Here is a 25720-nt window from a genome sequence, read left to right on the forward strand (position 1 = left end):
AAAGAGGGACAGCTTGAAGCTGGAGCGGATTGATATTAATGTATGACACTTGTTTCCTCTGAGGGGACGAGCTTCTTTTGACAGAAAATGTGAGGCATTGTCAGTCAGACCTTTCAAACAAATTCAAATCAGCACTCAGTAGTCTGAGCTAGGTCAGCTGTGGCTGCCACATTAGCAACAAATATACTGGTGGCACTTCTGACCCACAGTTTAGCCTGTCTGGTTTCAGGATGCAGCAGCTATGCACCATTTGTCTCGTGGTAAAAAGTCAGTCGCAGTCGGACAACAGGGAAACAACAGGAGGTTAGGGTGCGTTCACACTATAGCCTGAAGTGACCCAATTCCGATTTTTTGGCAATTCAGATTTTTTTGCCGGGGCCGTTCACACTGCCAGTGAATTTTTACCTGTATGTGTTCTGCAATGTGAACGGGCAAACGACCTGAAAGTGTCCCACATGCGCACTAGAGGGCGCAATAGCATCAGCGTTCTAAGCGTTCTGCCAACTGCCATTAAAATAAGAAGTGCTCAGTGTTTGCGGAAGTAAACATGGAGGCTAACGGTGGAGCTTAGCTTACATATTTGAAGTTGTTGCCCTGCTGGAGTAACATATTAACAACTTAATCCTCATATAGTCCATCATAGTTGTTTTTCTTCCCGGTTGCGCGTATCAGGATACAGAATAATGAGATTTGTTGAGAATCAGTGACGTTCAGTTCGGATGAACGCGACCTGAACTTACTTTATGGTCACATTTAAATCAGATACGTATCGGATATGGGTCACATTCGAAAAAGAATTCAACCTGTGTTGTTCACATTGCCATGAAAAGATCGGATAAAGGTCGCATTACGTAAAAAAAAATCGGAATTGGGTCACTTCAGGTTGCAGTGTGAACGCACCCTTTGATCAGTCCCTGACGCAACAAAAACTCCAAAAAATCATCAAAACAATAAAATCAGTTCTCTTCGGGACGCCTCGTGAAGGTGGGGGATGCGCTGGACCCCCTCTTGGACTAAAGCTCACACAGTCGGGGGATTTGAGAAAAAAAAAAGCTTCTCAGATGCTCTTTGACTGGACTTAATGGCTTCAGTGTCTATATGGAATAAAGATGAGACCATGCAATAAAATACATATAGGAGAACCATTGACGGCATCAATGCATCCTCTGTAAGTACGCATTAGTGGTCATAGAAGTTCTATCAAGATGATCTAACCAGTTCTCATGCAAGACACTTTAATGTAAAGCACTGTAGCTCACCTTTACTCTTTATAAACTTTGAGGCCATTAAGTCCAGTCCAAGAGGCGGAAATATTGATTTAACCAGGAGAAAGAGAGAGGCATTCTGGATGTTTGATTTAAAGAACCTATATTCCACCATGAGGATCTATCTGTTAATGAGTTTCTGTGAGTGACCCTGATTTGTAGCTACGATTAATCTTTTTCTCAAACAAATATGCTACTTTTGTGTTGATTATGTCTACTGACATGCTTTTCACATTTCACATTTAATGTGAAATCATTAGAAATTTTGGGGGGTTTCAGCACCAGTGAGAGTAATGTTTAAATGTACTCAAAATATGTTGCTTAACTTGCCAATGAAATCCCCCTCAAATCAGTTCTGTATCATCAGGATGTCCCTTACATTAACTGAAAAACCTAAATGCTGAAATGTAGCAGTGAGAACTTGAACAAAAATATTCACATTTTAGCTCATTTAAAGTCAACCAATCTCAGCTTTATGTAAAAAAAAAAACACCACCACAGTATTATTTTTTCAAAATAATGCACTTTGTTCTCACATGCCTGGGCTACTTTTGGTTTCGAGAGTATTTAAAACCAGAAGTGGAAGCAGAGCTTTCAKTTATCAAACTCCTCTGTTGTGGAACCAGCCTCCAGTTTTAATTAGCAAAACAGATACACTGTCTACTTTGCCCCATGCTTTCTCCAGGATGTGGGGAAGCAGTGAAGTCAAGATTAAATGCAATCTGCTGGTGTTCTTAGAGCAGTTTTTNAGTCCAAGAGGCGGAAATATTGATTTAACCAGGAGAAAGAGAGAGGCATTCTGGATGTTTGATTTAAAGAACCTATATTCCACCATGAGGATCTATCTGTTAATGAGTTTCTGTGAGTGACCCTGATTTGTAGCTACGATTAATCTTTTTCTCAAACAAATATGCTACTTTTGTGTTGATTATGTCTACTGACATGCTTTTCACATTTCACATTTAATGTGAAATCATTAGAAATTTTGGGGGGTTTCAGCACCAGTGAGAGTAATGTTTAAATGTACTCAAAATATGTTGCTTAACTTGCCAATGAAATCCCCCTCAAATCAGTTCTGTATCATCAGGATGTCCCTTACATTAACTGAAAAACCTAAATGCTGAAATGTAGCAGTGAGAACTTGAACAAAAATATTCACATTTTAGCTCATTTAAAGTCAACCAATCTCAGCTTTATGTAAAAAAAAAAACACCACCACAGTATTATTTTTTCAAAATAATGCACTTTGTTCTCACATGCCTGGGCTACTTTTGGTTTCGAGAGTATTTAAAACCAGAAGTGGAAGCAGAGCTTTCATTTATCAAACTCCTCTGTTGTGGAACCAGCCTCCAGTTTTAATTAGCAAAACAGATACACTGTCTACTTTGCCCCATGCTTTCTCCAGGATGTGGGGAAGCAGTGAAGTCAAGATTAAATGCAATCTGCTGGTGTTCTTAGAGCAGTTTTTTATTATTATTATTATTATTATTATTAATTTGCCAGAATTACAATGTTTTCAGAACAAGTTTAAATAGACAGTTATTGGACAGAAAATAACACTGAATTTTTCTGTAATGAAATTGTTCCTGTTAATTGTATGTAAAATGTCCAGAAAAAATGTTTGATAAAGTGAAATAATAATTTTTAGCATACTTAATCCATAATCTATGAATAAAGAGTTTTCTCAGAACTACCATTTGCTGATTAAACTCAACTGTCTTGCTAAAGTATTCTTTTACTTTTAAAAYCTKTACTTAAGATTTGTGAAAATATTGACAKCCAGTTGTATTAAATACATTGTAGGATCATCTTTTGTTGCAGTTTCAGTCTCTGAACGCTTCGCACATCCAGAAACAGAAAAATGGCCAATTCATCTTAGCAAAATAGCTGAAGCTCAGTCAGATAGGAAGTTATTTTAAGATATTTTAAAGTCTGACTACAGATTCTCAGCTGAATTTAAGTCTGGACTTTGACCTAGCATTTTTTGTTGCTCTGTCTGCAGGTTTCAGTTTGTTTTCCTTCTTTCTTTCCTTGTTGTGTTCTGGGAACCTCCAGTGTTTACTTTTTTTCCAAAAAGAGTTTTGCATCTAGAAAGTTAATCTTTAGTTTGATCTGAGCACATTTGCTATCCCCACCACATATCTCTGAAACTGCAAACTGAACTTCTTATGACAAGGCCTTTCATTTTCTTTTCCATTTCAGATTTCTGGATTGCACAGCTTTTAATTTATCCTGTTGACATGACACACTGAGCTGCCATTTAAAAAAAACAATAGAAAAGCAAAATACTGCTAAAATATCTAGAAGTTTGTGGTTGCAATATGACAAAATGTCTAATAGTTCAAGAGGTCTAAGCCAAGGCCTTGTATGTTCTTGTTTTCTTTACATTTTCCTCTCTTTCAAACTTACTTGCTTTTTGGGCTTTGCTTGGACAAAGGAAAAAATATGAGAAACACACCCCCACACTCACCAGTATCCTGACAGTAACYGAGGCAAGCCCAGGAGGCATTGTTCCCTCCACGTCGACAGCCTCTACGGTGAAAGTGTACATGGGTTCAGAGGCAGACAGAGCTTCAAAGTCCAGAACCTTAAGAACTGACAGCTYCCCCGTCACGGGGTCAACGCGGAAAAGCCGTGTTATCTCAGGATCCAGGCCTTCAGCTCTGATTCGATATGTGAGGTTGGAGATGAGGTCAGCATCTGTTGCCTTCAGAAAAAAGAAAATAAAGAAGGTTGAATCACTGCTATGTGATGGTATTTTTATTTKTTTTGGCAGGTTAATTTTTAAAACAGTGTTTTCATTAAGCTGTGGTGTATTCAAAGCGCCTGTGGCAGTAAACTTTAATGTTCTTGTGTTCTACTGGTGGTCCATGTCAAATTTCTCTCCTTTTTTTTGCAGGTATTTAAATTGGGATGCTTTGGGGAGCTCTGCCCTTTTCAATTTTCAATCTTTCAACAAGTCTCACAGTAACTTTGACTTTTACGACGTCTCCAGCTCTGCCTGGAATATGAAATGTAAGCACTTTGGTGATTTTGTAGAAAATGTCTGATTTGAAGCAACATTATTTTGAGTCTTATGAACTACATTTATGACTGAGGCATTAATCTTCAGTCAACTCACTTTGAATATCATGAAGCTGAAAAAGTTTGTTGGATTATTTGGAGCAGCTTTTAGTCAAAGTAAAAATAGTACTAAAAATTAGTAAAAAATMTTTTCAACATTTTAAGGATGACGTCTTGGTTCTAAAAAGATTTTTTTGCCGGGCCGTATGCGASGGGCAAACTACCTGAAAGTGTCTCGCATGCGCACTAGAGGGCGCAATAGCGTCAGCGTTCCCAGTGTTCTGCCAAACACCACCTAACATAAAAAGAAGTAGTGCTCAGTGTTTGCGGAAGTAAACATGGAGGCTAACGGTGGAGCTTAGCTTACATATTTGAAGTTGTTGCCCGGCCGGAGCAACATATTAACAACTTAATCCTCATATAGTCCGTCATAGTTGTTGTTTTTCTTCCCGCTTGCGCGTAAAATAGTGAGATTTGTTGAGAATCAGTGACATTCAGTTCGGATGAATGCAACCTGAACGTTAGGTCGCATTTGAATCAGATACATCCATCCATCCATTCTCTTCCGCTTATCCGGGGTCGGGTCGCGGGGGCAGCAGCTTCAGAAGGGAGGCCCAGACTTCCCTCTCCCCAAGGCGTTCCCAGGCTAGCCGAGAGACATAGTCCCTCCAGCGTGTCCTGGGTCTTCCCCGAGGCCTCCTCCCGGTGGGACGTGCCCGGAACACCTCACCAGGGAGGCGTCCAGGAGGCATCCTGACCAGATGCCCGAGCCTCAACTGGCTCCTCTCGACGTGGAGGAGCAGCAGCTCTACTCTGAGTCCATCCTGGATGACCGAGCTTCTCACCCTATCTCTAAGGGAGAACCCAGCCACCCTACGGAGAAAACCCATTTTGGCCGCTTGTATCCGTGATCTCGTTCTTTCGGTCATGACCCAAAGCTCATGACCATAGATGAGGGTGGGAATGTAGATCGACCGGTGAATCGAGAGCTTCGCTTTTTGGCTCAGCTCTCTTTTCACCACGACAGACCGTTACTGCGCCCGCTTCACGGCAGATGTTGCCCCAATCCGCCTGTCGATCTCCCGCTCCCTTCTCCCCTCATTCGTGAACAAGATTCCCAGATACTTAAACTCCTCCACTTGAGGCAGGACGACCTCCCTGACCCGGAGAAGGCACTCTACCCTTTTCCGGCTCAATTTGAATCGGATACGTATCGATATTAGGTCGCATTCGTAAAAGAATTCAACCTGTGCTGTTCACACTGCCATGAAAAGATCGGATACAGGTCGCATTACGTCAAAAAAATTGGAATTGGGTCACTTCAGGCTGCAGTAGTGTGAATGCAGCCTAAGTTACCTGGCCTAAACCCCATAAAGAATCCAAGGAATATTTCCAAGAGGAAGAGAAGAAAAAAAAAACTATTCCAAGAATCCAGATGTGCTAAAAGCCGTTAGTAAAACAGTAAGTTAGCTTACTGAGCAATGCCAAAAACTGATTGCCTCACAGCACTGATGCAGTAATTTGGACAATAAAACTTGTAGAGGCTGACATTTGTGTATTAAAAACCTTTTACTGATTTTATGTAAGATTAACATTTTCAAAGGAGTTTAAKTTTATATTTTCCTTAGCTGCCAGTCATAATATCCAAAAGTAACAAACACATGAAGTATATCACACTGTGTTTATATGAAAGTTTTCACTTTTGAATTGAAAAATACTGAAATATATAAAGATTTCAGTCATATTCTAATTTATTCAGATGAACTTATACATAATTTATTTTCCCAGCCAAGCCAGAGACTCACCTTTAACTGTAAAATGACAGTGTCCTCTGGGCTGTTCTCAGGTAGATTGACGTTGTAGGACTGTTGGGAGAAAATCGGGCTGTTGTCGTCCACGTCCAAAACGGTCACAGAGAGGGTGAGCCTGGATCGCCGAGGGTCCACTGCACCGTCCGAGGCTTCGACAACCAGGAAATAGTGACCTTTCACCTTCGAGGTTACAGAGTCATGAAGAAAAATTAAGACTGCAGCTAAAAATAAATAAATAAGTGGTGATATCTTTCAATTGTTTTGAATCCAATAGTCATTAAAGTTCACTAAATCTATGACTTTCTCTGACCTCTCTGTCCAGTGGCACTGCAGTCCTGATGGCTCCAGAGGCATTGATGGAAAACAGTGTCTGGTGTTTGACAAGCCTGTAATGGACCTGACCGTTTGCTCCCAGATCCAGATCTGTTGCCTAAAGCAAGTCACAGCCAGAAAAAAAAAAGAAAAATGCTAAAAACACAAGAATCAGCAGTTTTGAAGCACTCAGTCTTTAACTTGATCAGGACATAAAATGAAACCTTTAACACAACAACGTGATGTTTTTTAAGTTGGTTCTACAAAGTRAAAATTAAACAGATTGCAACTRAAATAAAAACAGCAAATGAAAAATTTCCAGGAATTGAATTACATCAAGTCAGACTCTTATTTACCAGTTTTTCTGTGACACTGGCCGCAGTACAAGCCCAAAGCATGATCGATCAAATCGAGTTCCAGCTGCTCTCTTCATGAAATTCTRTAACTATGATTTTCAAACATAGTAGCAGAAAACCTATAGCTTCTTCACGGTAATACATCACAGGTTTTATTTTTATGACTCCTTATGATTCTTAAAGTATCATATTTTTAATGTTCCACTTTAGCATCAGTTACAGCCATCTGTASTTCTAACAGAAAAGCTTCAATGCTTTGTGAGGCTTTAACTCGCCTTTTCCTTATTACATTACAAAAAAGGAAACAGCTTTCTAAAAAACATTTTGCTTTCTTTTTACATTGCCTTCCTGCTCAAAGTGAATTATTTAYGTCTTCAGAGTGCTGTACAGCTGACAAGAAGAGACTTTTCCTGCTAATTCTTGGCATGAGTTTAAATCAAAAGGTTTAAAGCTTTGTAAATGTGTAAGACTTGGATTTGYAAACTTGCTGCTGCCACAAAAAAAGCAAATGATCTAATCTGAGATCTTGGTAAAAGTCATCCGSTAGCTCATGTGTGTTTTGCAAGATCTTTTTTGCAGTTGAACTCCAGCTGAAAAACATTATTCTATCGCCAAACTAAAATACAAAATGATTTTCAAGTTTATACTCAAATACTCAAAAAAAAAAAACATACAGTGTTGGTCAAACATGTTTGTGCATTCTTATTTTTTGGACAAACAAATTTGATAAAATGGGTTCACAAGTTTGAATTGGGATTTTTGGCATGACTGTCCATGCAATCTAAATCAAATCCCCAACTAAAATGTTATTTTGTTTTRTTGTATAAAAGAAATAAGTATTTGTTTTTGCAGTCTAGCAGATTCTAAGTTAAKACATTTTTTGGATACAACACATACAATTAATAATAAATTGTTGATGCAGATTCACAACATTAGGCATAATTGGAGACAATAAGTAAGTAGATTATATTACCAATGCTGCAGTTGCTTAACAGGTCTTTGAAATGTAATTACTTCATATGTTTCTGTAAAACATATTAAAATTACAGTATTATAAATACAGCTTTATGCTGTGCAATCACAGTGGGATGTCACTTGCTCAGACCACTTGATGGCAGCACCATTCAATTCTTATTGTGAATAGACATGAATCAACAGGTATCATGGGCGGATTAAGAGAGGACAAAGTTAAGGAGATTTTTGTAAAGATACTCTACAAAGGAATGAAATAAAATTATTTGGAGACATGCTTCTTCCTGTATTATCTGATGCACTAGATGTTGCAAAAGCCATTCTCMCCATGATGTGACCACTGCCGTACCTGACTGTTGGGTTATTGTACCTACTAGTTTTTAGAAGCCTCATCTTTACCAGCTCCAACATKTTCAAGCCATTATGGCCAAATAGCTCAATCTTTGTCCCTTCTTAGTGAAAAACGTTTCACAAAGACACATTTGGTTTATCCATGCAGGAAAACTTCAGTSAAGTTAAAGGAGGAACRAGTCTTGGTGGAGAGCTGCTCTGTCTGTGTTAATGTTTCACTTGCTTATCTGTTGCCAAAGACGTTCATCTGCAAGTTTATGAAAAGGAAGATCCTACCCATTTCCCTTTCATCTGACAGTGACAGTCTGGATCAAATGGTTGAAACTTGAACCCAGTTTGGTGTTCTGACAATCTAATAATACCAAACACACATCAAACTTGAGTTTGGACTAGAAAAGTAGGCCAAGAGGAAGCTTGTGCAGTGGTTCTGACCTTGACTCTATTGAAAACTCATAGACAATGTTTAAAAGCTGAGTGTGTGCCAGGAAGCCTGATAATCTAAATGGACTGCACCGCTTCCTGCCAGAAAGGGTGGTCAAGTATCCAGGTAAATTTAGGCCAGAAGCTTATTAAGGACAAATAAATGTGTAATTAAAGTGACATTTGATAGGAGATTCAAGTTGGTTAAAATCATTCAACCACAGAAAAAGAAAGGGAGCCGAATGTAGGTCCTACAGCGGCTGTGGTGTGTCTACAGGAATGGAATCATTACACKGTGTGCACAATTATTAGGCAAGTCCTATTTTTGAGGATTATTTTTATTAATCACTAACTACAGTGCTCTGTTAGTCCAAAAATGTTAATAAAAGCTTAACCTTAGGTAGTAAAAGTGATGTTTTGACTTTCTTAGGAGAATATCTATGTGGGTACAAATAGAGACACATTTTTATTGAGCAGAAATATATTTTTTAAAAAACACATTTTCCCATCTCACTTTTTTTACTTTCATCTGTTTAATAGAGAATTATAAACAATTTAAAACTTTCAAATAAACTAATATCCCTAAAAATGACGATATGGTCAGAATACTCACTTACCTAATAATTGAGCACAGTGCATGCTCCCATACTTTCTGCTTCTGTTTCCTCATGCAGAACACACTAAGCTCAACTGACCTAGCCTGGAGGGGAGCAGGGCAAGGTCATGCAACCAGCAAAAGCTGCCATATTTTTATTTTCTGTTCCTTTAGATGACTCTAATTATTCTTACGACTAATTGTTACAGTTTGCAACTTTACAAACTCCAATTCAAACCACCTGTAAACTAACACACACAATGACCAGCAAATACCATATTGTCCTTTATATATCAAATTTCTTTACCACGACAGCTGCACTGGCACTCGCCCTTTTTGAATGAATAAAATGTTTTAAAGGTTTTTACGTAGCATCTTACATCTGCAGCCAGTGATGAGACCAAATATATTCGTGACCTGACTTATACAGATTGCACACTGCATAAGTTTATTACTAATACTGTGCAATCTGTGTAGCATCTTTTTAGTGTAATCTCCTGCGAACACACATTGTAAGCTTCAATCAGGCAGCACGTTGGTATGTGTGCTCTCTCTATCCTTCTGTCCTTGTACTTTTTTTTCCCCCCAGAGGGTCTGGAGGTATTTTACAGCAAAATTTAATGAGGCAGTACTTTCAGTTTTAACTTGATAAAAAAATGCAGTACAATGTCCTCCTCTCCGTTTTGTTACACTTTTTGAATCTGGCTGTCCTTCTGTGCCTGTTCTGCAGTCAAACTCTGATTTCCTCTGCACATAGTCTTTTTCAACTAGTAAAATAAGGTGGAAAGAAAGTGACAAATTGCTGGCTGGTGTTCCTCTCCACCTCTCTGAATGTTCATCCTGTGCAATCAGCACTCTGACAGCATTAAAATGGATGAGACCGGAGCAAACGACACATTAACGTCGTCGTCTTGTGTGCGGRGCTGAATCAGGTGTTGCTCTCACCAAAGGCATGAAGAGTTAAAAAATAATTGCTTTACTTGCTTTTAAGTTAAGAACACTATGTACTGCACTACACTAAATACACAAATGTGCATCTTTCTGAGGACCTACTCAAGTTGTAGCCCTTGTTGATCCTTGCAGTCTGACACTAATTCAAAAAGCTGTTTGATGCTTCTGATGTGGTTTTAGGGGTTGGCAATTCTTTTGTCAGTAAAAAAAAACGCTGGCCAATATTGGTCATAATACCTTGAAAGCAAAATGAAATTAACAAGCACATAGTGTCCACTGATGATGAAAATAAGGACAACCGCTATTTAAAGTTGGTGGAGCAGGGTTGTGAAATTTAAGATAAGAAAAAAATATAGTGGAGACGGCCGCATTTCATCATCAAACAGTAATTAAAGCATTGCATCTGATTCCTTTCTTTGGGGACTTTATGGCAAAGGAGCAGGGACAAACAAGAAGGGCAAACTTTTAATAAAAAAGATAAACATGCAGGTAAGAAAAGTAGTTCAAATCACTGTATTATTATTTATATATCTGGGAAGCCCACCTATCCAGAGATGTATTTTTGTCGCACATATTTAGCTGAGATACCTGAGCTGAATGCTACTTGACTCGCGATTGGCTGCCATTGGCAAAGCAGCCAATCCAGAGTTGCCATTTACTGGTCTGGCTGCTGATTGGCTTTAGGCCCAACAGTACAGGAGACTGTAGATGTTAGGTTCTGTATTCATGCATAATACTGTAAGGTATAGTTGGTTTTTGAACTAATAAATTTGGCAGGTATAAGCATTTTTAGAGGAGCTTCCCAATATTCCCAGATTTTAACTATCTCTGTGCGCCTGCTATACCGGTGGTCCACTGTACGCAACACATATGCTTTAAATGTTTTTAAAAAGAGGGAATAAAAAGCAAAATGATAATGAAATTATTGCATAATTGTCCTTATTTAAATTGAAAACAAAGTCTTCAATTTAAATTGAAGACTCCTGGTGTTTGCAGTAAAAGATGTTTATTTAGATTTGGGACCAAACACAAAAACTGCCCAAGAAAATCTACCTGATGGTTAGAAGCTCATGTAAAAAGCAACCTCACCATCATATCCATTCATATTTACAATCCACTTACTCTGCTTTAATGCAGCAACTTGTTTTTGTGGTGACCCATTTTGTACATTTCCTCAATTTTCATTCATTAAACTTTTAATCCATCTTGCGCAGTAATTATTTGAATTAGTGGAAATTAGACAGTGTCTTGGCAGCGCTCTGAGTKAGGAGTCCTCTCCATTTGATTTGTATTCAGTGACTCATTGCCATCCGGGGGGGAAACTGTGTTAGAAATTTAATGGGGCATCCAGCTTTTGTGCGATTATCATGGGTTGTTTGGAAAAGGGAGATAATTGACATGCGGACAGTCATACAGGCAGAAAGTAAATCAGGAGAGAAGCTGGAGGCTGATTTGGAAGCTGCTTTCAGTTTTTACTTGGTATAAAGTATCGCATGCAGATTTGCATTAAAAACAGGYGACGCAAAGAGTTTTGAAATCCAAATTTGAGAGGTTGAGGATGAATTTGGAAGTGTCTGATTAAAGGACGACTCTTWTCTGAGTGACAGCCACTACACACAATTATATTTTTGAATATAAAGCTGGCACTTAGGATGATTTATAACGCATATTTTGTAGACATTCACAAAGACACGGATATATTTTGTTTTCTCTGAAGTGCATTCTTCCAGCTTAATTTTGATTTTCTTTAAGAGGACTTTATGAATAAGTTCATGAAGCAGGATAACTTTTTTTCTGTATGTTTTGTCCACAGTTAGCAGAAGCAAAATGGGATTTTACTGAATTCTGTGACTTTGTGTCAAGCGTTTAGAAATAAAATGTCATTCCTCAAAAACTCAAATGGAGATCAAATATGTGTCATTATAAGTGACAAACTATWTCACTATTTCATTGCCTTTAATAGTTACTCGTGCATTTATGTGACATTCATTTTTTTAATTAGATTTTTTTTGAGCTCCCATATCTTTAAGCCACCAACTTTTATAAGTCCCKAGATCCAGACTGAAAATGAAAAAAAAGAAATCTTGTAATTTACAGCACCAACACACGCAAAAAACCTGCCAATTTAACAAAACAATGAAAAAAAAGTTTATTTAAGCAGTATTATCGGCTTTTAATAGGTCGTTACTTGTTTTTTGGATTTGCTATACAACATTTTCAGCATAACCTCTGAATTAATTTACAAAATGAATGAATGAATGAATGAATGAATGAATGAATGAATGAATGAATGAATCTCCAATAGACTCAGAAAGGATACAAGGGAATAAAACATCCTGATTGTAACATCCCCACTGAAAATCTCCTTTGATCAACTCTTGCCAGTTTATTTCATTTTTGATTATTAACGTGACTCCTGTTTGCCTGCATCACACAGAAAAACAAGTCAATCTATAATTKATGTAACTTTGACTGCTTTTAAGAGTTTACATGAATTTCTAAATGCATGTATAGCTTTAAAGGCACATGGAAACATGCCATCATGCTATCAATGTTTCATCATTGAAATGCTTTTTTCGGAATCTTTGCTTAACTCTACTTGACAAATTAAAATCTCTAAAAATAAAGGAAAATATTTTTTTTTCTCCTATCCTAATAGACAAATAAAAATGACACCASATATYAAACTACAGAAAAAGCAACATAGGGCTTTTCTCCAGCGCCAGATTTTTACAGCGTTATATTTTCTAAAATAAATTACACTAATCAAAGATTGGATTATTCACCTCTTGTCAAATGCTTCAGTGTGATTTGAGTTTCTTGGCTGTGCATCTAATAATGTGTGCTTCTTTTAAATAAACCCTTCATCTTTCATCTCTCCTTCRCCATGTTTTTCACAGTTTCAGAAGTATAATTATAACACCAGACAGTTAAAAGCTTCAAACATAATGAAAATAATGTCTAATCTGCCTTATGTCTGTTGCTTTTCAACGCAGTGATTAAAACAAAAATCTAGAAGTCTGAAATTTCTGCTGTCTATACAATAATTATGTTGCAAGTGCTAATGCACCTTTTCTTTAAGCTCACCCTCTTTTCTTTTTTCCTATTTCACGTTGGCATCTGTGACTTTAATTTAATGTACAGAGAAAACTACAAGACCGATACACAACTCAGAATTRCATAGATTTCCCTGATGTCATTAAGCACAAATGTGTTCCACCAATTGAACCATAAAGTTTTTCAAAATGTTTACATGTCAACATAAGCTACACACACAAGGAAGACTTAGCAATCCATTTTATATGCGGTTAGTTCATGTGACTGTTTCAAACAATTATTGATGGCAAAACATGAGCTTTGATTTGCCTTTTTATTTAAATTAGTTTAAGACCAAAGCTGTTCGACAATAATCAGAATGGCGATAAGGAACTAATGTTTCTTTTCACACTCATTGCTTCTAACAGATCTGCCCAAAAATATTTATAAAGTGAGCTGACCTTATGAAAGAATTAATATTCGAAACCTTTAACTCTTTTGATCAAGTTACACTCTTGCAGGTTTCTCTCTCCATCCTGCAGCAAAGCATCCCCACAGCGTGATGCAGCCGCCACTGGAAATGTTTTCAGGTCAATGTGCAGGTTTTACAGTTCTTGGTTACCCAACATATTGTGTGTTGACTATTTACCCATTAAGTAACTCCTGAACGTAATTGACTATGCTGTTTTTTAATGTTTTTAAAGTAAAGGGTCTTAAACATAAATGCACCCCACATTTTCAGATTTTATTTTCTCCCCATAGCTACACACTACTCTGTGTGTCTAACACATAAAATCCCAATAAAATACAACAAAGTTTGTGACTKGAATGTAAAAAAAAAAAAAAAAACTAGTTTGAAGGGCATGAAAGAATTTTGAAGTACATTTGAACTCATAAAAGAATTTAATGAATATGGCATATAGCACTTTTTTTAAAAACTAACTACTTAGTTTGAGAAGCCTAAACCCTTCCCGATCTACACATAAAAAAGTGGAGGACAGACTGACCTAGTGCAATCATCAGCTTATTCAAATTAATGCTATTTTCTGTTTTTTTTTCCTTTGTATGAAAAGGATTCAATTATCAAAATTAAAGTAATTTAGGCTCCTGCAAAATAAGGGTGTGGATAGATTAATGAATACAATTTGGTTTAAGGACCAGAGCTTTTATCTCCAGACAAGTTTTCAGACCATAAAGAAGTACTTTGTTATTTTTTGAAAATCTCAGGAAGAGAGCAGAGGAACCGTCTGTGCAGCAGAGATAAGCTTTCCTCTTCTTTTGAACTTGAGAAAGCTGTCTCTTCCTCACACTTACCTGGAACTTGTCTACATCTGCTATATGTTATTTCCTGTCAAGTATCCCTTTTTTCTTTGCTCTGTCTTTTATTGCTAGTCCACCAGCAGATTTTTTCTCTTTTGCTAACGCGATGGGAATCCAGAACTTAACTTTGGGTTTATCAAAGTATTGAACACTGTAGCACAGCTGTTGCTAGCCTAACCAGTTCTGTTTAGCCTTTGTTTATGAAAGCAAATTCACAGCTTTAGTTTACAAATTATATTGAATTTAATAAAAAAAAAAATTGCCTTGTTACATTTTATTCATAGTATTCCATTTGTTAGATACTTAATGTAGTAGTAGGATACTTTTTCCTTTTCCCAGACATTTTGCTACTCAAAAAAATTGTCAGGAATCATCCTCGTCCTTCTGCAGGMGTATTTCATCTCCACTGCATTGCTCTATTTTGTGTGTTTTATTTCCTCAGGCACTCAAAGACTTCCCATTGCCTTGTAGATCATTCTGTCCTGCTTTACCATACGTTGATCTCTAAAGTAAAGTAACGTCTGCAAATTCATTCAGAAATACGGTTAAACCCCCAGGTACGAGCCCTGGTTTGGACCGACGCCCAGAGTCGTGCCTTTCCCGGCCCGCTGAGGGATAWCGCCGTCTGTTTTGCTTTGGAATCCGTCCAAGGTTCCTTGAAAGGCAGGAAGTTCAGAACTGGAATGATTTCAAGTGCCCTCTGTTCAGATCAGGCATGGCTTATGGATGTTGCATTTGGCCCAAGACCAAAAAGTGGAGTGAAAGTAAAAAATGTACAGTGYCTGGAAGATATTAAGCTTTTTCTGCATTTACAAAGCTTGTGCTCAAAAATAAAGGAAAGCGATTTCACTTTTAAATTTACCACCTACTGCTCAACTTGTTCAAAATACTATACAAGGGTGCACAAGGGGTCAAACATTTAAAACAGGAATAGTCCAAGTGTTGAACTGCTGATTAACATTTAGAAACCAGCAAAGAGTCAGATGGATCAAAGRACCCTTGACACCAATGTACAAAGGCTATAAATTAAGCTAGAAGTAAATCCAAGTAAGAACACATCTGAAGAAGTGTCTTTAAAAGATCAGAGCTGATCAAAGTGTAAGATTCACCCATGAGCCTCTTAAGGAAAATAGGCCAGTCAGTGTTGAGGTCTGGAACGTGATGTTTTGTAAACACATGCAGCAGTGATTTTGAATAATGGCAATTATTTCATATACTCACTTGATATTTTAAAAAGATTTAAAATGTTGCCACACCTTCTTCACCTCAGCTTCAGTTTTATGTCACAAATAAACACAAAGTTGCAAATAATTGTCCAGTGGAAGGAAATGGATGAATTTGTTGCAGAATTCTTTACAAATCAAAATCTGAAAGGTGTGGCGTGCCTTGCCCCCAACTTTCCACCCCCAACAATAGAGTCAAAAGCAGACCAATCAGAGCTTTGTGTAAAACCTGCAGATGAAGACCAAGGCTTCTTTCTAGAATACATGGAGTTGCAAAACTTGCCACCCAAATGCTCAAGCAAACTTATGTAAAATTGATCTTTGGTTGTCGCAGCAAATGAATGTAACCGGAGGGTTTAATTAAAGTCACTGTAACTATTTCTGTGAAGTGTGAGMACCTGTTTATTTCATTCCTTTAGATGTGCTGAAGGAGATACACTGAGGAGAATTAGCAGTCTAATTAATGCAACAAATTAGCATAACCTTGCTTTAATGTAGGTTAAAAACAGACAAACGTTAATTCCTGCCGGAGCTACAAATATAACGCTTTTTCTTGTACAAATCATGAAGACAAATTAGGAGAAATTACTAATCTATGCATACGCTTTAAATAGCTGTGTGTGTTTAACCGTAGCTGCTCACAGTTCCCACATTGCTAAGCAGTAAGATATTGTTCGTAAGCTAATTGTGCACAGAATATTTTTGGTATAGGTTAATTTGAGTAAACTTTCTGTTTTGACAGAATTATTTACTTCCGTTGCTACTAAAGATTGAGATAATTTGTAAATCCATCTGAGAGTAACGCTTTGAAATGATGGTAAATACGAGCTCAGAACGAGGGTGTGTGTAAAAGGCAACATTCTAAAAAACATTACGCCTTTCAGTCCTAATAACAATGTATCAARACCCAACAGATGGTTAAAACTCCAAGAAAATGATTTGTGCCATTTCCACCGTAGAGCGAGCTGGACCGTGTCATATGAGAAATGATTCAGACAAAAAGTAATCTGTCATTGACTCGGCCCCCTGCTGGGCTTTTAAATTGTGCAATCAGGGACTTGTTGAAACAGTCAGATTAATTTTTCTTAATTATCATGTTTTTGTTCAAGTGTCATTATTAAACGAACAAATTATTGCTCATTAAAACAGCTTAAACAAGTACACAGCCTTGCGGGAAAACACAATCAACACATCGATGTCCTTTGTTTTCACACGGGGACCTCATTAAAGAAGCAACTGTGTCGTTTTTAGCTTCCAGGATTTATCTTGTGAAAGTGCGCCATGGCGGATCTCCTTACCACGATCTGCCCAACGAAGGCGTTATCCTGCTCCTCGATGACGGTGAGATTCACAGGCAGTGAAGAGTTGAACACCGGATCGTTGTCATTCACATCAGTCACCRCCACGTTCACCACAGCAGTGGAGGTCTACAAAATGACACAAACTCGCACATTTATAAAAAGAAATAGTTTTTCTGATTCATTGAAGAGCTCTTCGTCAAATATTTTGAAACCCAATAGTAAAACACTTTCCTAAGGACTGCAAGGACTGGACCTGCAGTCACTGAAGGTCCAGTCCCTGCAGCCCTTGGATYTTCCACAATGGCTCTTAATGAMTTTGGATGAAAATGACAAGAAAAACAACTAATATTTTTATATATACTGTAGATATAAAAAAWTATTCTCATGGAATAATTRCATAAAACAATGTCTACTTGTTTGCAAAGTAATTATATCCTTTAATACGGTGTAAATCCTGTAAAACAGGTATTTTTAATTATCCAAAGAGGTTCTGATACCTGCCAGAAGCTGTTTGCATCTCTGCTAAAAGTCACATTKCTTCTGCTGATCACGCAAAAATGTTTCTAAATGTGAAACTGGCAACATTTTTAGAAATATTTTTGCAGTCCTTAGAACAGCAAAAGGTTAAAGCCGATTGATTCACAGTCTGGAACATTCACAAGAGAAGCATTTACCTACATCAAGCTGTCGTACAGTAAAGTAGCAAACAGCGTCTTTACAGTAGAATAGGCTCAATGCGCCAACTTGTATAGTTCTCGTCCTGTGGCAGTATGATGGATTCACAGGCCAAACAGCCAATTAGGCACTTTGTAGTCTGACACTCTCCCTACAGGACATTTAATAATATGAGAGACAAACAGGTGTGTATGTGTGTGCACAACTACAGACAACCCAAGGCCTTTTGGGCGATACTGATTAATGGACCAGTGTAAAGCATCTATGCTCCAGTCTTCTGTTCTTCTTTTTCTACTTTTCTTTTTCTCTGAATGGTCTTCTGTGGCTGCCCTGTTCAACCCATTCTTCTCTTTCCCAAACTCTACTCTGCCTCATTCTCAAAATATAATGMAMCCCCCAGCAGAAAAAATGTTTAAACTTCCTTCACCCATTTTTTTCCCCAACTTTATGTCCTTTGGGCCTCAAAGATAATGCACTCATCATCGAGCTCTAGAGACTGGTTGAGACATTGCATGTTAAGTTTGTTTCAAGACCTATTTATAGGGGGTTCTTGAACACCTCTGAAATATTTCTCTCTTTCCTTCCCATTCGTTTAACTCAGTTTTGCATGGATGTCTATGATACAAGGTCAGGAACATTATTATGAATTTTATCCCATTAACATCTCCATATGTATTCACTGACACACATATGAGGAGATTTTATTTATTGAAGACGATAAACGTCGTTTGGATGCCTGACTAACAGACGGATTGTGAAGGGAAGAGAAACCAAAAGGTAAACTAACAAATGAAAACAAGCAGGGAAAAAAAAAAAAGAGAGCAGCGGATTGGTTACACTTTAGTTAACAACACAGAGTGAGACACAGATCACCTGAAAAGACTCAGGTGATCTGTGATGAGTTCGATAAACAAAAATCACACACCACCTGTGAAGATCACCAGTCGCTATGATCATCTCAAAAAGATGGTGATATTGAGAAGCAGTTGTTTTTAAAAGGTAAGAACAGTTCAAAATTCAGCTTCTTTTCTTGCTTTTGTTTTTTTTTTTTTTTTCAAACCAAAATTCATAACTGCAGAGCTGCAATGAAAAACAGTCCTCATTGTTCTTAAGAATACATCGTTTGATCTTTGGTGAATTTATTATTTTGATGCCTGATTAACAGGTAGATGGAGAGAGGAGAAAAGCCCAACATCTGCATGGATCAATGCAAGATACAAATGTATTTTTTTTTAAATATGAAGAATTATTTATGACTTTTTAACGTACTCTTTGATAAAAAAAAAAGTACTAAAGTATGTGATAAGCCACTGACAGTTTAAGTGATTTACAAGTGGCATAAAATGGATGCCCTGCTCTCCAGCATCCACTTGCATCTTGGCAGGATTGTAATATCGTGTAGAAAAAAGCTTTTGCTCCATCAGAAAGGGGAGGAAAAAAAAGGGCGATCTGAGATCCTTGAAGTCATGTACCCCAAAGAGTTGAGACATGTAATGGGGGCTGTAGCAGAAAAACGAGTGATGAAAATGAGACACAGTGTTTAGATGGTAAGGAGATGGTGAATAAGGAAATGCAAAAAAGAAAAAAAAACAAAAAAAAACAGCCAGTGCACAGTGACCACAGGGGGTATGAAATTGGAACCAAACTAGAAAAGTAGTTTCTGCAGTTTGCCTTCCACAGGAGGCATAGAAACATCTGAAAGATATGTTGGCAGAGATGCAAAGAGAATTTTAACAAAAAATTGGAAAGTAAAGAGTGAATTACTGCCACTGATATTCACGCTTTATAGCCAACAAATACCCAATTGTAGTAATACAGCACACTTTCCTTAAGATTTAAAAATTATACACAGCATGATGAAATAGCCAACAACTGTGATTTAAAGAGAAAACAGAATTTTTAAGCTATGTTCAGAGTCAAAGCATTTCTAGATGAGGTCAAAGGACCACACACTCGGCCATTCACAGTTTGTTAAAGAAAACTTCACTCTTCAGACCAYGCCACCATCCTTCACTGCTGCCTGGTCTGTTTCTGTTGCTCAAATGCCCACAGCTGGCTCTTTAACAGCGTTCGTACTTTGACTGGTCAAAGAAGGGTCAAACTTCATGTAAACATGTAAATCTAGTGGATTTATCTGAGGAAAAGTTTTTGTTTGCTGCCTGATGAGTATCACCCACTGACAGACATAACAGAGAGAGAAATATAGTCCGTTTTTCACCTCGTCAGAAGTTGCAATTGCAAATCTGTTTGGTATGTTAGAATTCTAGGGAGACAATGGGTGCAGGTTCACACTGCAGCCTGAAGTGACCCAATTCTGATTTTTTGGCGATTCCGATTTTTTTTTTGCCGGGGTCGTTCACACTGCCAGTAAATGCAACCTTTATGTGTTCTGCAGTGTGAACGGGCAAACGACCTGAAAGTGTCCCGCATGCGCAGTAGAGGGCGCAATAGCGTCAGCGTTCTCAGTGTTCTGCCAACTGCCATAAAAAGAAGAAGAAGTGCTCAGTGTTTGCGGAAGTAAACATGGAGGCTAACGGTGGAGCTTAGCTTACATATTTGAAGTTGGTATCCGGCCGGAGTAACATATTAACAACTTAATCCTCATATAGTCCGTCATGGTTGTTGTTTTTCTTCCCGCTTGCGCGTATCAGGAYGCAGAATAGTGAGATTTGTTGAAAAACAGTGAAGTTCAGTTCGGATGAATACAACCTGGACGTTAGGTCGCATTTGAATCGGATACGTATCAGATATGGGTCGCATTCGAAAAAGAATCCGACCTGTGCTGTTCACACTGCCATGAAAAGATCGGATACAGGTTGCATAACGTCAAAAAAATCGGAATTGGGTCGCCTCAGGCTGCAGTGTGAACGCACCCAATGACGACGTCGCATTAGGAAGCTAATGAGCAACACTGGTAAACCCAGGCAGTGTACTCACACACAGCGGTGAGGTATGATGTAGCAACACATGGCATCTAGATGAAGATAGGATTTGGCCAAAGGGTTGCTCAGAGACATCGCTCATTTGTAGAGTTGATGGAAAAGTCGATGAATGAGTCAAGACAAGGGTCTCAGTAGACATGCGGGTTTGTACAGGATATTGTGGAAGCAGATGGCTGAAAGGGATGGCATTTGTGAGACAGGAATGAGCTGGTTAGGGGAAAAAAAGTTTGGATAAGTTTTGCAGGGATTACAGCAGAAAGGTGACATAAGAAAAAGGTGGATGAGAGAGAAAGATTTAAGCAAAGGGAAAAGAAAGATTCACAAGTGAGACTTGTTGAATTAAAGGATTTGGAAAAAACCTCCAGGGGGATGTCGGGGKGGCAGAACAAAGCAGACAAAAGGAGGAGGATGGAGACTCCTCTGTAAGATGAAAACCAGCAGTATCTGAAATAGAAGTCATTCTATATATTTTCTCCTAAGTTCTTTTCAACTTTTTTTCCTATAATTTACTACTTTCATAAATGACAAGTATTTCCAAAACTGCCTTTAATGATCCTCTTTCTACATAACACAAAATGTTATGTTCGCAGCAATTTGCTTCCAACAGTTGCTCGATTTGATTTTGCTCAAAGGCTGTAAAACAACTCAAGTAAGGAGAGACAGTTAATATTGGTGAGGCACAGCTGAGTTTCTTACTCCATCTGGGCGTCCATCTGAGGCGGTGACAATCAGGATATAATGATCCAGAGACTCCCTGTCCAAAGGCTTGTCCAGAATTAAATACCCTGAACTGGAGAGAGACGACAGACACATCGGATTGACGTTGAAGGTAAATGCTTTGAAAGAGATCAGAGCATGAATATAAAAGACACCAAACAATAGAAGTCATCAGTAAAAAAACAAAAAAACAGGCAAAAGACAAAGCAGGGCAAATCAAGATACCATGGTGTAGAATACCGAGTTTAATTTGACGAGAAGTTTCTGTTCAAAAGTCACTGATTGCTAATCATGTGCAGCACTCCTTCTAATTTCATGCATTTGCCAGATTTGTTTGTATGCAAATACAAAATCGAAATGAGTTGAAAACCAAACGCTTACTTTTTTGCAGTGCCTTGCAAAGTAATTCATACACACTGAACTTTGATAACACTTTGCCATTCGCAAATTCTAATGTATTTTACATTAGAATTTGAATAACACTAAGCAACCCGTAATTATAAAATGAACGAAATGCTACAAGGTTTTCAAACTTCTTCACYKAGAAAGAAATTTGAAGAGTGTAGTACACATTTTTATTCAGCCCTTGCAATCTCAATATCTTTGCTCCGATTGCAGCTGCAAGAACATCTGTTGACATTTTTTTCAAACCTTGCCATGGATTTTCACTTGAAATTGGTCATGGACTTTGACTGGTCCATTCTGATATACAGCTACRGCCATGCTCGAAGCTTAACTTTCCCTATATTCTCCAGTTTTATTTTTTGCATCATAAAATAGGTTTTCTCTGGGACTGAACTGTATTTAGCTACATCCATCCTCCAGTAAACATACTGGAAACTATGCATCCTTCCTTCAACATTACAGTCATGAACTGCTTTGTGTTGGTGTATCATTAAGAAACCCCAATGAAATACATTGAAATTATGGTTGCAATGTGACAAAAAGTGAAGAAGAAGTGGGTATGAGTCTTTTATTTTGGAAGGCACTGTATGTAAATGGCTTCTCKGGAGGCTGCACTGGACAAAAGCCTCTCCAGCAGGAGGTGTGTTTTTTACTCTGATTATGGGTAATTTAGTAATCCAGATGGCAGCTCATGTCTTTNGCCATGCTCGAAGCTTAACTTTCCCTATATTCTCCAGTTTTATTTTTTGCATCATAAAATAGGTTTTCTCTGGGACTGAACTGTATTTAGCTACATCCATCCTCCAGTAAACATACTGGAAACTATGCATCCTTCCTTCAACATCACAGTCATGAACTGCTTTGTGTTGGTGTATCATTAAGAAACCCCAATGAAATACATTGAAATTATGGTTGCAATGTGACAAAAAGTGAAGAAGAAGTGGGTATGAGTCTTTTATTTTGGAAGGCACTGTATGTAAATGGCTTCTCKGGAGGCTGCACTGGACAAAAGCCTCTCCAGCAGGAGGTGTGTTTTTTACTCTGATTATGGGTAATTTAGTAATCCAGATGGCAGCTCATGTCTTTCCTTTCTCCAACAAAAACACCCTCCTGGGTGCTGTCACTGTAATAGACAGGGATGTATCTTATAATACAAGTTTGTACTCATTGTGCCACTGTGTGGAAAACACAGCTGAGGTACTGCAACATTTGGGCTTGTATTGGAACAATGTGTARTTTCACAGACATCTAGCTAAAAATGTACCCTCCACCATTATGGGATTCTGCCCTTCTTGAGTTTATTAAATGTTTATTTATACCTCTTTCCTACATTTACCTTTAAAACGTAATTTTGTACCCAACTGTTTACCTTTCCCACCCTCTCTTTTTCCATTATTTAGCTATGGATAATTTTCTTGCTCCTCCCTTCTACAAAGTTGACAGCCTGTTACTAGTWGCTCTCCTTTCTTTTAGCATGTATACACTATATCCATATTTTTCTGAAAGCACACAGCCACGTTTCAGATATAAGCACCTAAATAAAACTTGATCACATTTCATGACTTACCTCTGCTGCAGTGCAAAATTTCCATTAATATCTCCACTGTGGATTTTGTAGGTTATTGGATCCTTCTCTCGATCCACTGCCTTAAAAAGAAGCAGACAGTTAAACAGGTTTAAAGGCAGACTGACAATGATTTTGCTCTTGTTATTTTGAGAAGTAACACCTGAGTGGTGMAAGAAGAAGGTATTTGAGGCAGAATCTGTGCATTTTATGGTACTTTCCCCTATGTTGCAGAAAATGTAGGGGAGAACAAAATGATAAAATCAATCATGCAGACTTCTAGTAACCTGTGTGCAGTGCAAGTTGGTGCTGATTGCAGCATCATTAATTGCCCAAAAATTCATGTCTTGGATTCATTTCTTGAGGTAATTATGCCTTGGCTGCCACTCTGTAAACATTCAGACACAGTGAAAGACGGAATGCAGGCATCATTTGCTTAAATGTTCATATCTATCCATGTATCATGTTATTTTTAGATAAAAAGTTAAAGAGTAAATTCATCTGGAGAACTCAAAGGTATTACACACCAAATCCAACACACTCTAGAAATAAAAGTGATATATTTTGTTTCTGATTATTAAGTCAGGAGGCTTAAATATTAAACACAAAWTGCAGTAAAGGCAACATTTGTGTAAAYGAATATAATGAATAAAATCTGTGAAGCATGGTGATTGGAGTGTAATAATTTGAACTTATACTGTTTCTTATCGTCTATTTAACCTTGAAATACAKMAGAAAAATGTCAGCTGGTGAATAACACTCATCAAGTGGATATATATATCGTACTATATCCTATTTCTCTGTAAATTGGGGTAAATTGTACTTTTAAATTGATCTTAAGGCTTATAGTGCTTTWAATCATTTTAACCAGGTTTTCACACCTAATTTAGATTTTATCATTAGAAAAATGTTGTTTTCTGTTATGGCCATTGTACCTCCATGAACAATGGCCATGACACCTGAAATAAGCAGTAACGTAATGTTGAAAATTTGTCCTTTGAACAGTCGGGAATTATTATTCCTTTGAGCCAAGATGCTGGAGGACACAATCAGCAATTACTAGCGTTCCATCAGTTGGTGTTGGTTTGCTGACAGTGTTACTCCTACCTTGGCAAGCACTTATATGGTTACCAAGGGGTAAAAGCAATGAGGAGCTAAGTTAATTAAAAAGGGAAAACAAAAATGACATTTAATTATTGTAAGAGTTTAAAAGATTATCATACTTAATGAATAAAACTTTCATGTGGTTAAGCCTAAGGCGATGCATTAATGATTAAAAAAGCTAAAAAAAAAAGAAAAAAAGGCCAAAATAATGTTGTTTTTTGTGTTTAAATCTAAACAAGCAGGCAATGCAATGTTTCAGCCAATGCAGCAAAGATTTGATCAGACTCTTTTTGATGTTCTTCACATTGTGTGGGTGTGTGTGTGTGTGTGTGTCTACCTGCAGATTAAGAAGTGTAGCACCAGTCCTCATAGCCTCACTGATCTCAAGGTTGTATTGTTGGAGAGGAAAGCGAGGAGGGCTCTGGTTGTTTGGGGGCAAAACTTCAATATATACTGTTGTAATGGAAGACCTGAACAGAGTGAGAAAAGGTGAAAGACAAAAGACTATCAGGTATAGAAAATGGGAACAGATAAGGAGAACACTTACACACACAGACAGAGTGCCAGCTACAGAGTGTCTGATAAATTAACAGCAGCCCTAGAGGAATATTAGAGGGGAAAAGGTGTCAAAGAAATAGGAAAATAGAAATGTAACAAAGCATATAAGGGACAGTGAAACAGACTGAACGACTCATGATTTAAGATAAAAAAGGGCTGCACAATTTGTTTTCTGGCTGTTACTGTGTTTAATCAATAAAAACCTAATGTCAGCAACAGTGTAAGTGACAAAGAGTTTAAATAGAAGCATTGCTCCTGGGCTTTACAAAAAGTATTTTTGTCGTCTGTGGATCTTGAGCCATCTATTGAACAGTCTTGCAAACTTCCTCTGGTGTTTCAGTGACTCAGTTTTCCAACGGGTGGTGACCTTTTAGTGAAAGAACATTTTGATGTAATCCTGCTGAGTGAATGCAGGTGGAAACAGTTTGCCCTTTGGGGCTGCTTTGTTATTTCAGCTARCACTTTTGTTTTAGCTACTTAAAAWTTTTTTTGCAATTGCACATAAAAACTTTACACTTGCATCACAGCAGTTTTATAGATACTGTATGGAATCAGAACCTGTGTGAACCTTTTTTTTTTTTTTGTCAAACTATTGCGATTTATTTGTGGTAACCTTAGTAACAGAGCGATAGCTGAAAAGTCCACAAAAATGTCAGCAGTTTTCTGTTGTTGTCCAGGAGGAGCGAATGCTGCAACTCAATCAGATCAGCTGGGATTATTTAGATAGAAACTGTTGAATCTACTTTGAATAATGAACTCGACATACTGTACTGTTTGAT

The 25720-nt window shown here is 37.8% G+C and overlaps 1 protein-coding gene across 1 annotated transcript in view; it reads right to left on the reverse strand.

The window, feature by feature from the left end:
* LOC103481331 (protocadherin-15-like) overlaps positions 1 to 25720 on the reverse strand; it is a 199721-nt gene that overhangs the window by 73702 nt on the left and 100299 nt on the right. The window contains exons 14-20 of the mRNA XM_017310687.1: positions 24721 to 24853; positions 23283 to 23362; positions 21290 to 21383; positions 16974 to 17102; positions 6450 to 6569; positions 6134 to 6319; positions 3736 to 3972 (exon numbers count right to left, since the gene is read on the reverse strand). Of these exons, the coding sequence (XP_017166176.1) occupies positions 3736 to 3972; positions 6134 to 6319; positions 6450 to 6569; positions 16974 to 17102; positions 21290 to 21383; positions 23283 to 23362; positions 24721 to 24853 (979 nt within the window). The remainder of the gene's footprint in view (positions 1 to 3735; positions 3973 to 6133; positions 6320 to 6449; positions 6570 to 16973; positions 17103 to 21289; positions 21384 to 23282; positions 23363 to 24720; positions 24854 to 25720) is intronic.

This window comes from Poecilia reticulata, linkage group LG19, assembly GCF_000633615.1.
Source record: "Poecilia reticulata strain Guanapo linkage group LG19, Guppy_female_1.0+MT, whole genome shotgun sequence".
Lineage (NCBI taxonomy): Eukaryota > Metazoa > Chordata > Actinopteri > Cyprinodontiformes > Poeciliidae > Poecilia > Poecilia reticulata.